The 12,519-nt window shown below is 43.3% G+C and overlaps 1 protein-coding gene across 2 annotated transcripts in view; it reads right to left on the bottom strand.

Annotated features, from left to right (window-relative positions):
- Positions 1 to 272: 272 nt before the first annotated feature.
- prkrip1 (PRKR interacting protein 1) overlaps positions 273 to 12,519 on the bottom strand; it is a 40,771-nt gene continuing 28,524 nt past the window's right edge. The window contains exons 6-7 of one of the 2 annotated variants that reach the window (XM_072243710.1): positions 10,577 to 10,706; positions 273 to 9,134 (exon numbers count right to left, since the gene is read on the bottom strand). In XM_072243710.1, the coding sequence (XP_072099811.1) occupies positions 10,606 to 10,706 (101 nt within the window). In that variant the 3' untranslated portion in view covers positions 273 to 9,134; positions 10,577 to 10,605. Of the gene's footprint in view, positions 9,135 to 10,428; positions 10,707 to 12,519 lie in introns of those variants that run through there. The other variant, XM_072243709.1, reaches the window with a different exon arrangement.

The following is a 12,519-nucleotide window of genomic DNA, read 5'->3' as shown; positions in this document are numbered from 1 at the left end:
CAATCAGCTCTTTCGTTTTCTGCCAATAACCAAATCAGAAGATAATGCAAAAAACATTAGGCACATCTTGTGCAAGATGTGAGTAAGAGTAAGGCAGGACTTAAAAATATCATGGGAGACAACAGGCAAGAAAAAAGCAGACTGTAACAGATCTTAAGAGTATGTGAAAGTCACTTTACCCTAACGCTGGACAAAACCACACATTTGATTCAAAGATTCAAAATATATTTATTATCAAAGTATGTGTAAATTATACAACTTTGTGATTCGTCTGCTTACAGGCAGCCACACAAGAAACCTGAAAGAACCCAATTTAAAAAAAGACCAATACACAATATGCAGAGAAGAAAAAAAACACTAATCATGCAAACAATAAAAGCAAGTGACAGCATTCCGAACCAAATTGAGTCAATAGACCCAAATCCTGAAACAGCTGGAATAGGCCCATAGCCTCGGTCTCAGTTCATCATATAGAGGGGAAAATCTCCATGAAGCTCACAGGCACAGAGCATTTAGCAGCCAGAGCAGTCTCACAGCCTCAGCTTTAATGTCAAGGAGAATGGAGTAAAGCATCACGAAGCAGAAATGGATTGACGCCTGTCTTCGGTCCTGACACCCTGCTTTTTCAGCCCATCGGGTCCAGTGTTTGAATTCTCCAAGCACCCTGCTGTAGCGATACACTCTGGACTACTTCAGCCCGTACTCGACCTTTCCAAATCAGCACAGTGCTTAGATGGATCAAATCTCACTCCCTGTTTAGATGGACAGGCTCTGAAACAATTTCACTTCAACTTTTCTCCACTCTTGCTCGCTCCAACTTCATTTCCGAAGTTCACCTCACTCCAACTGTCTAGCACCCACATGCCTCTACCCTGAGATCTGCATTGCCTTCATTCGCCTATTGAGGTCATTGTTTACCACAATTTTCTAAAAAGTGTTATTAATGGACAGTAGGTGCAGTAGGCCATTCAGCCCTTCGAGCCAGCACCACCATTCACTGTGATCATGGCTTATCATCCACAATCAGTACCCTTTTCCTGCCTTCTCCCCATATTCCTTCACTCCGCTATCTTTAAGAGCTGTATCTAACTCCTTTTTTAAAAGAATCCAGAGAATTAGCCTCCACTGCCTTCTGAGGCAGAGCATTCCACAGATCCATAACTCTCTGGGTGAAAAAGATTTTCCTCAACCCAGTTCTAAATTGTCTACCCCTTATTCTTAAACTGTGGCCTCTGGTCCTGGACTTCCCCCAACATCGGGAACAATGTTTCCTGCCTCTAGCGTGTCCAATCCCTTAATAATCTTATGTGTTTCAATCAGATCCCCTCTCATCCTTCTAAATTCCAGTGTATACAACCCCAGTCGCTCCAATCTTTCAACATATGACAGTCCCGCCATTCCGGGAATTAACCTTGTGAACCTACGCTGCACTCCCTCAATAGCAAGAATGTCCTTCCTCAAATTTGGAGACCAAAACTGTACACAATATTGAGTAGTTAGTCGAATTTCTTGCTTTGAAAACAACCAGTGTGTTGTCGCCCACCTTTAGAAGCGCCATCTTAAACCAGAAGTTTAATAGTGTAAATCAAAAAAAATGTGGATGCTGGAAACAGAGCCATAGAGCAATACAGTACAAATGCAGCCCCTTCGGCCCAATGAATCCATTCTGACCACTGTGCCCACCTAGCTCATCCCAAAGTTGTGATTGTACCAGCCTCTACCACTTCCTCTGACAGTTCATTCAATGCACAGACCACCAGGTTCCCTTTAAATCTTCCCCCATCCCTGATCTATACCTGCTAGTATTAGATTCCCCTACCCTGGGAACACAACTACAATCATTCACCTTACTGGTGCCCTTGTTATCTTATTAACTGTATAAGTTATCAGCCTCCTTCACTCCAGAGAAAACAGTTCCAGCCTATTCAGTCTCTCCCAATAACTCAAGCTCTCTTGATCCAGTTAACACCGCTGTGAATCTTTACTGCACCCTTTCCAGCTTAGTCACAACTTTTCTATAACTAGATGAGCAGCATGACACACAATTTGCAAGTACAGTCTCATCAATTTTTGGTACAGCTCCCACATGACATCCCAACTCCTATACTCACTGCCCTGACCCAGTAAGTTAAGCATGCCATTCACCTTCTTCACTGTCCTAAACACCTGTATCGCCACTTTCAAGGAACTATATATCAAAACTCCCAGGTCTCTGTTGCACAACACTCCGCAGGGCCCTGCCATTTAATGTGCGAGTCCTAACCTGGTTTAACTTAACCATCTGAAACCAACCAAACTTAACTGCATCATTTTGCAGTTGTCTGTTCAATTTCACCTGCAAATTCTTGGCCCTCTTCCCCAATTGATTTAAATCCTGCTGTAACCTTAGACAAACTTCTTCATTTATCTCCTATACCACTAGTTTTAATGTCATCTGCAAATTTACTAATTATGTCACCTATGTTTACATCCAAATTGTTAAGATAGAAGACAAACAGCAGATGACCCAGCATCAATTCCTGTGGGAAACTACTGGGTCACAGGTCTCTGGTCTGCCAAACAAACCTGCAACTCTAACCACCAAGCTAACTTCGTATCCAGTTGGTTGGCTCAGCCCAGAACCTTATGACCCTAACTTCCAGATCAGCTTACTGCAAGAGATAATGTCAAAAGTAACACCTAATTCAATTTATACATCCAAACACTCACCTCCGTACCTTGGTATACGGAAAAATACTAAGACTATAAGACCATAAAGCATAGGAGCACAATTAGGCCATTCAGCCCAATGAATCTTCTCCGCCATTCCATCATGGCTGATCCCAGATCCCACTCAACCCCATACACCTGCCGTCTCGCCATATTCTTGTGATGCCCTGACCAATCAGGAAACAATCAACTTCAGCCTTATATATACACACGGACTTGGCCTCCATCACAGCCTGTGGCAGACCATTCCACGGATTCACCACTCTCCTTACCTCCGTTCCCCTCAATTTTGAGGCTGTGCCCTCTAGTTATGGATACTCACACAAAAGGAAACATCCTCTCCACATCCACCATATCTAGTCCATTCAACATTCGGTAGATTTCAATGAGATCCCCACGCATTCTTCTAAATGCCTGTGAGTGCAGACCTAAGCTACCAAACGCTTCCTATATGTTAGCCCCCTTAATTCCCAGAATCATTCTCGTGAACCTCCTCTGTACTTTCTCCAATGACAACACACCCTTTCTGAGATATGGGGCCCAAAACTGTTGACAATACTTCAAGTGCAGCCTGACTAGTGTCTTATAGAGCCTCAGCATTATCTCCTTACTTTTATATTCTATTCCCCTTGAAATAAATAATACAAACATTGCAGTTGCCTTCTTTACCAAAGACTCGACCTGTAAATTAACCTTCTGAGACTCAAGTCCCTTTGCATCTCTGATGTTTGAACTATTATTTAGATAATAGTCTGCACTATTGTTTCTTTTACCAAAATGTATTACCATTCATTCCCCATCTCTGTATTCCATCTGCCACTTTTTTTCCCATTCTTCCAATTTGTCTAAGTCCAGCTGCAATCACATTGCTTCCTCAGTACTACCTACCCCTCCACCTATCTTTATATCATCCGCAAACATTGCCACAAAGCCACCAACTCCATGATCTAAATCATTGACAATCAATGTGAAAAGTAGCAGTCCCAATAGTGACCTTGAGGAACACCTCAAGTCACTGTCAGCCAACCAGTAAAGGCCCCTTTTATACCCACTCGCTGCCTCCTGCCTGTCAGCCGTTCCTCTATCCATGCTAGTATCTTTCCTGTAACGCCATGATTTTATCTTGTTAAGCAGCCTCATGTGTGGCACCTTATCAAATGTCGTCCGAAAATAAAATAAAGTAAATGACATCCACTCTCTCGTCTTTGTCCACTCTGCTTGTTACTTCCTCGAAGAACTCTAAACAGATTTGTCAGGCAAGATTTCCCTTTGAATTGAATTGACTTTATTTCTTACATCCTTCACATACATGAGGAGTAAAAATCTTTACGTTACATCTCTGTCTAAATGTGCAATCATAGTAATTTATAATAAATAGAACAGTCAATGTAACATAGAATACACTCAAATCAGTGTGAGTTAAACAGTCTGATGGCTACTGGAAGAAGCTGTCACTGAGACTCACTGAAGTTAGCCTGTTGGTCCTGGCTCTTATGCTGCGGTACCGCTTCCCGGATGGTAGGAGCTGGAATAGATTGTGGTTGGGGTGACTCGGGTCTCCAATGATCCTACGGGCCCTTTTTACACAGCTGCCTTTGTATGTCTTGAATCATGGGAAGTTCACAACTACAGATGCACTGGGCTGTCAGCACCACTCTTTGTAGAGTCCTATGATTAAGGGAGGTACAGTTCCCATACTAGACAGTGATGCAGCCAGTCAGGATGCATCAATTGTGCCCCTGTTGAAAGTTCTTAGGATTTGGGGGCCCATACCAAACTTCCTCAGCCTTCTGAGGTGAAAGAGGCACTGCTGTGTACAGACCATGTGAGGTTCTCGGTGATGTGGATGCCAAGGAACTTGATGTTGTTTACCCTCTCAAACCCAGATCCATTCCTCCTGTAATCCACAAACAGCTCCTTTCTTTTTGCGACATTGAGGGAGAGGTTGTTATCTTGACACCACTGTGTCAGAGAGATAACTTCTTCCCTGTAGGCCACATCATTATCATTTGACACCATGCTGATTTTGACTTATTTTATCATTGTTCTCCAAGTACATCGAAACCTCATCCTTAATAATAGACTCCAACACTTTCCCAACCACTGAGGTTAGGCTAACTGGCCTGTCATTTCCTTTCTTTTGCCTCCTTCCCTTCTTAAAGAACGGAGTGCCATTTGCAAACTTCAAGCCCTCCGGAACCATGCCAGAACCAAGTGATTCTTGAAAGATCAGGACCAATACATCTGTTATCTCTTTGGCAATCTCTCTCAGGACTCCAGGATGTAGTCCATTGCATACACTTTAAGACCTTTGACTATGCCTAGCACTTTTTCCTTTATAACAACAAAGGCACACAATCCTGCTCCCTGACACTCACGAACCTCTGGCACACTGCTAATGTCTTCCACAGTGAAGATTGATGCAATTGAGTTCATCTACCATTTCTTTGTCCCCCATTACTACCTCACCAGCATCATTTTCCTGTGGTCCATTGTCAACTCTCACCTCCCTTTTACTCTTCATATAACTAAAAGAAATTTTGGTATCCTACTTTATATTATTGGCTAGTTTGCCTTCGGATTTCATCTTTTCCCTTCTTATAGCTTTTTAGTTGCCTTTTGTTGGATTTTAAAAGCTTCCTAATCATCCAGCTTCCCACTCACCAGCTACCTTGTATACCCTTTCCATAAGACCATAAGATATAGGAGAAGTAAGCCATTCAGCCCAATCATTCAATCCAATTCTTCCAGTCATCCCCACTCCTCTGCTTTCACCCTATACCCTTCGATGGATGCCCTGGCTAATTAAGAACCTACCTATCTCTGCCTTAAATACGCCCGAAGACTTTGCCTCCACAGCTGCTCGTGGCATCAAATTTCACAGACTTATTACCCTCTGACTTAAGTAATTTCTCCACATCTCAGTTCTAAAAGGGCGCCCTTCAATCCCGAAATCGTGCCCTCTCGTCCAAAAATCCCCTACCATGAGAAATAACTTTGCCATATCTAATCTATTCAGGCCTTTTAACATTTGGAATGTTTCTATGAGATCCCCCCTCATTCTCCTGAACTCCAGGGAATACAGCCCAAGAGCTGCCAGACGTTCCTCATACAGTAACCCTTTCACTCCTGGAATCATTCTCGTGAATCTTCTCTGAACCTTCTCCAACGTCAGTACATCCTTTCTAAAACAAGGAGCCCAAAACTGCACACAATACTCCAAGTGTGGTCTTACAAGTGCCTTATAGAGCCTCAACATCACATTGTTGCTCTTATATTCTATACCTCTAGAAATGAATGCCAAAATTACATTCGCCTTCTTCACAACCAACTCAACCTGGAGGTTAACCTTTAGGGTATCTTGCACAAGGACTCCCAAGTCCCTTTACATCTCTGCATTTTGAATTCTCTCCCCATCTACATATTAGTCTGCTCAGTTATTTCTTCCACCAAAGTGCATGACCATACACTTTCCAACATTATATTTCATTTGCCACTTCCTTGTCCATTCCCCTGAACTATTTAAGACTCTCTGCAGGCTCTCCGTCAACACTACCTGCTCCTCCACCTATCTTTGTATCATCGGCAAATTTAGTCACAAATCCATTAATACCGTAGTCCAAATCATTGACATACATCGTAAAAAGCAGCGGTCCCATCACCAACCCCTGTGGAACTCCACTGGTAACCAGCAACAGCCAGAACAGGATCCCATTATTCCCACTGTTTTCTTCCCACCAGCCAATGCTCCACTCACGCTAGTAACTTTTTGTAATTCCACAGGCTCTTATCTTGCTAAGTAGCCTCATGTGCGACGCCTTGTCAAGGGCCTTCTGAAAATCCAAGTACACCATGTCTACTGCATCTCCTTTGTCTAGCCTGCTTGTAATTTCCTCAAAGAATTGCAGTAGGTTTGTCAGGCAGTATTTTCCTTTCAGGAAACCATGCTGGCTTTGGCCTACCTTGTCAAGTGCCTCCAGGCTTTCCTTGGCTTTTATGCAGTCCTTAACTTCTCTTGTCAGCCACAGTTGCCTACCTCTGCCATTTGACAATTTCTTCTGTGGGACATATCTAACCTGCGCCTTGTGAACTAATCCCAGAAACTTCAACCACCTCTACTCAGCTGCCATCCCCGCCAGTATCCTCTTCCAGTCCACCTGGCCAACCTCCTCTCTCATGCCTCTGTAATTCCCTTTATTCCACTGTGACATTGAGACGTGACTTATGCTTCTCCCTCTCAAATTGCAGTATGAATTCAATCATATTATAATCACTGTCTCCTAAGAGTTCCTTTACATTAAGCTCCCTAAGATCCCTAATTACACCCAATCTAAGATAGCCTTTTCCCCCAAGTAGGCTCCAGCACAAGCTACTCTAAAAAGCCATTTCATCAGCATTCAACCAATTTCCTCTCTTGCAATCCCAATCCCTTTGCATATTTAAGTCCCCCATTACATTGTAACATTCTCATTACATGCTCTTTCCAGCTCCCTTTGCAATCTCAACCCCACATCTTGCCTACTATTTCGACACCTATATGATTCCCAGAATGGTGTTTTTTACCCTTGCAGTTTCAACATTTTCAGACCCTGTCACCTCTTTCTAAAAATGTAATTCCTTCTCTTAGCAACAGAGCTACACCACCACCTATGCCTTCTTGACTGTCCTTTCAATACAAAGTATATCCTTTGATCTTAAGCTCCCAACTATGGCCTTCTTTCAGCCACAACTCAGTGATGCTCACGTCATACCGACCAATCTCCAACTGCACCAGGAGTTCATCCACCTTATTCCAAATACTATGCACATTTAAATACAACACCTTCAGTCCTGCATTCTTCACCCTTTTGAATTTTGCCTCTTTGGTACAAATTCCTTTGCTCTGTCTGCATTTGTACCCATCATTGGCTTGTCCTTATTACACCCACCATCTACTTGTCATCCTCAGCTCGATCATACTGGTTCCCATCCCCTTGCTATATTAGTTTAAACCACTCCCAACAGCTCTAGTAAGCCTGCCCACAAAAATATTGGTCCCCCTCAGATTCAAGTGCAACCCCTCCCTTTTGTACAGGTCACACCTGGCCACAAGAGGTCCCAATTATCCAAGAAAACTGAATCCCTGTCCCTGATCCAATTCTTCAGCCACGCATTTATCTGCCACCTCATTCTATTTCTATCCACACCGTCAAGTGGCACAGGCAGCAATTCCGAGATTACTACCCTTGAGATCCTGCTTCTCATCTTCTTCCTAACTCCTTTATTATTTTTTCAGTACCTCCCCTCTTTTTCTACCCATGTCGATACCAATATGTACCACGACTTCTAGCTGCTCACCTTCCCTTTTCAGAATATTGTGGACACGTTCAGAAACATCATGGACCCCGGCACCTGGGAGGCAACCTACTGTCCGTTTTCCCTTTTACATCCACAGAATCCCCCATCTGTCCCACAGCTAGAGTCCCCTACTACTGCTGCCATCCTCTCTAGCTCCCCCACCCTTCTGAGCTACAGGGCCATCCTCAGTGCCAGAGGCACAGCTGCTGTTGCTTCCCCCAGGTAGGTCATCCTCCCCAACAGTACTCAAAATGGAGAACTCATTATTGAAGGGGACAGCCACAGAGGTTCTCTGCACTATCAGACATTCTCCCTTCCCTCTCCTGAGGGTCACCCATTTATCTGTCTCCTGTAACAATGGGATGACTACCTCCCTGTTGCTCCTGTTTATTACCGCTTCACTTTCCCTAACAAGCCAAAGGTCATCAAGCTGCAGCTCCAGTTCCCTAACATGGTCTCTAAGGAGCTGCATCTTGATGCACCTGGTGCAGATGCGGCCATTGGGGAGGCTGATAGTCTCCTGGAAATTCCACATCTGACACTGAGAACAGAACACTAGCTCTGTAGACATATCCCCTATTCTCTCAATAGTTAAATAAGAAAAAAGTAAGTAATGAACTCACCTACTTACCTTGCCTCCACCTGTTCCCGCCAAAGCCTTCTTGAACCGAGACCTTACTCCTCTGACGACGACCGCCCTGCTAGGCGGGCCTTTCTTTTATAGAGACTGGAATTTTAAAGCTCCTCACTGGACTTGCTCGGGAACACTTCTGTTGTGTCTGTGCATTGCTTCAATCAATGACTCCCGTCAAAAATCTTCCTGGATTTTATAAGCTCTTCGCAGGACCTGCACCGGAATGCTTCTTTGTGTCTGCGCAGTACTCCAATCAACTAAACCAATTTATTTACATTTGCAGTTTTAATAGAATGTCAAAATTAACTATGTCACATTTCCTTTTTTTTTAAAAAAGAAAAGCCCTTTAAGAGTGATTCTTCATGTAAACACTCAGGGAAACAGCTGGGTGGGAGGCAACAAACAAGGAAATGAGGAAAGTTGGCAGTAGTCACACTCCAAGACTCCACTGTCTCTAGAAGCAAAACAAAATTCAGGTTAAGTCAAGTGTGCCAATGAACTGTGAGGAATTTTTGTTTTTGTTTTGTAAGGGAACCCAAGTGATGCACAAGTAAAACAAATGCTGAATCCATCTTACGACAAGCGAGCTACCCTCTTTAAACACAGGAGTAGGAACGCAGTGTAAATGGAGAAGTGAGACAGGATGTATAATGTTTTAAGAAATAATATATGCAACTGAAAGAAGGATCATGGTTGCCATAAACAATTTACAGTAGGACGGGTAGGAATTGGACATTGAGTGCATGAATGGTTTAAAATACAAATCTACAGCATGACAACAGTTCCAGAGAGCTGGTCACAGGTCATTCAGGTTTGGGTTGCTCATCTCAGGAAAGATTGGTACAGATCCAGTACCATCACCATACTGAAACGAAACAAGTTAATGAGACTTCTGTTTCACTATACTTTTCCTCATGCTTAGAAATGATTTCTCACATTAACAGCAGTGATTATACCTCAGAAGCACTTTGAGACAACCCGAAGTCAGTTACAGTGTGCAAGTTACACTCCCTTCTCTCCCAATGTACGTTGTTGAGTCTGTCATCTGATCCCACTTTCAGTCCTCTCCTATTCTCTTTTCTCTTCTTGTTCCCCTGACATTAAAGGCAAAAGGTCCTTGGGAATAAGGCAGGTAAAGATTCCACAGTGTAAGGTCAATGTGCAGCATCTTTCACTGTGTGGAATCCAGGCAAGTCAAATCAACCCAAACAACGGCAGACAAACAGAACAGCTGGAAGCTGGCTGCCAGTGTACCCAACTCCCCGTCCACCATCCAGTCCAGTGGCAGAACTCTGACACACTGAGCAGTGGGGCGAGAGGCACTCTGCATCCTGCTCCTCAGTTTTTAATCAGGATGGAGGTCTCCGCCACATAATCAACTACCTGAATTATTTCTTTAATGAACTTCAGGTTTTTAAACTGCCTTGAGAAATGTTTTATTTTAAAGAATTTTTATTAATTTATATGTCTCTAACTTGCTAACTGATATTTAGAATAGTTCCAAAACCTCTGAGGGAGGTAGAGGGGGGTAGATCTCATCACGCCTGCACAGCATGCTGCTTTGACACTACGTACGGAGCCCCTTCTTCCACCACCCGCACTGCCTTACTGCCTCAGGAAGCAGCAGAGGCCAGAGGCAGCAGGGTGGGTGATGCAAATTTTAGAAAGAGGTAATAGTGAGAATTCAAGGGGAGAAGGCAGTTCATTGGAAAGCTTCGTTTTGTAAATATCAGACATCTAACCAACAATGGCATTTGATTAAAATAATTTTACTGAGCTCCATATATACATGTTAATCACAAAGCTTCATATAAAATGTTAATTAACTTTCCACATTAAATAAATAGTACAACATTCAGGACACAGCAATGTATTTTCTATTCGAATGGCAAATACCGTATAACAAAAAAACTACACAACGAAGGTCATCGGCCACCCATGATAAAGCTTGGTGCTTCTGTGTCATCTGTTTCCTCGTTTGGACTTTCCACCCCCTCGTCTTCACCACTGCCTGAAGTTTCAGACCCTGAAGCATAGATTGAAAAATATTTCACTCTGAAGGATCTTGGATATTCTACCTTCGATCATTTTCTTTCTTACAATTTAAAATTATTATGAAGTTGGTTAATGCAAAGTAAGTCGAGTTTTCCTTACTGCAAATAAATAATGGAGCTAAAAATCACGTACCATGTAATAACTCTCCTCAAATGGGCTCTAAAATCACGGTCGTTGTGTTGTGTGGAGAAGGGCCATACAGACAAATCGAAAGCTGGTTTTACACGGATCCAATCCCAGTTGTACAGTACAAAAACGGGCTCTTCGGCCCACCACCTTCATGTATACCAGATCACAAACAGAAAATCTGCAGATGCTGGAAATCCAAGCAACACACACAAAATGCTGGAGGAACTCAGCAGGTCAGGCAGCATCTATGGGAAAAAAAGTACAATCAATGTTTCGGGCCGTCGCCTGTACTTTTCTCCACAGATGCTGCCCGGCCTGCTGAGTTCCTCCAGCATTTTGTGTGTGTTTCATATATACCAGTCCCAGTTCCCACAGCAGGTTCATAGCCAACTACACTGTGGTGATTGAAGTGCCTGTCCAGATGCTGCATGACACTGTGACAGCCTCTGCCTCTACCCCGTTAGGCAGCGAGTTCCAGGACCCAACATCCTCCAGGTGAGAAAGTTCTCACTCAAATCATCCCACAACTCTCACCTTAGATATGCCCACCACAACAACGTATCTAAGCATCTACTTCTTTCATAACGTTATAGACTTTTTTAATAGAGCTGGTCCCTCCTAACTGTTGTAATGGAGATAGTGAGGTCGAGGGCGGGGGGTAGGGGGAGTACCTTCTTTTTAACAGTGAAACAGTGTAATATCTTCAGCTAACAGTTTAATGCACCTTCAGCTGCTTCAGAAAATTACAAACTGCTCATATTACTTATACCACCCATAATATATTGCTCTGACAAGCAGAACCACAGCAATTCAAAGCTCCCTCCCCATTTAGAGTGAACATGAACTGATTGGATTACAATGGGAAAATAACTAATGCATAGAGAAAACAACAACACAGAAAGCTGGAGGGTCAGTTATAGATACTTGCTGAGGCAACTAACAGAGAGATCAAAATCTGGCTATATCCAGGTGTGAATGATTGTGAACACTTTTAAAGCTGACAGGATGTCAGACATCCAAGAACATGCTTGGCACAAGGCTGAAGCAGTCACACCCATCTACATTGTCAAATAGTTGATCCATCTCAGCTCCCTTCTGAGATCCCTATCATAAAAGAAACCTGGCTTCGGCTGTCAATTCGCTCCACGTAGAATCAGATATCATCCTAAGTCTCCAGCCAAGCTACTCCATCACACTTTTCCCTGAAAGTGATATCACAGGTAAGCAGGGTGGTGAAGAAGACTGTCTTTCATCAGTCAAGGCACTGCGTATAGAAGTTAGGATGTCACGTTGCAGCTGTACAATACACTGGTGAAGCCACGTTCAGAATATTGTGTTCTGTTTTGGACACCCGCCAATAGGAAAGGCATTATGCTGGATAGAATGCAAAGGGGATTTACAAGGATAGAACCATAGAACATTACAGCACAGAAACAGGCCTTTTGGCCCTTCTTGGCTGTACCGAACCATTTTTCTGCCTAGTCCCACTGACCTGCACCGGACCATATCCCTCCATACACCTCTCATCCATATACCTGTCCTAAGTTTTTCTTAAATGTTAAAAGTGAGTCCGCATTTACCACTTCACCTAGCAGCTTATTCCACACTCCCACCACTCTGTGTGAAGAAGCCCCCCCTACAATGTTCCCTTTAAA

This window comes from Mobula birostris, chromosome 25, assembly GCF_030028105.1.
Source record: "Mobula birostris isolate sMobBir1 chromosome 25, sMobBir1.hap1, whole genome shotgun sequence".
NCBI lineage: Eukaryota > Metazoa > Chordata > Chondrichthyes > Myliobatiformes > Myliobatidae > Mobula > Mobula birostris.
The sequence above is the reverse complement of the archived record's forward strand: the minus strand, read 5'-3'. Positions and strand labels throughout refer to the sequence as shown.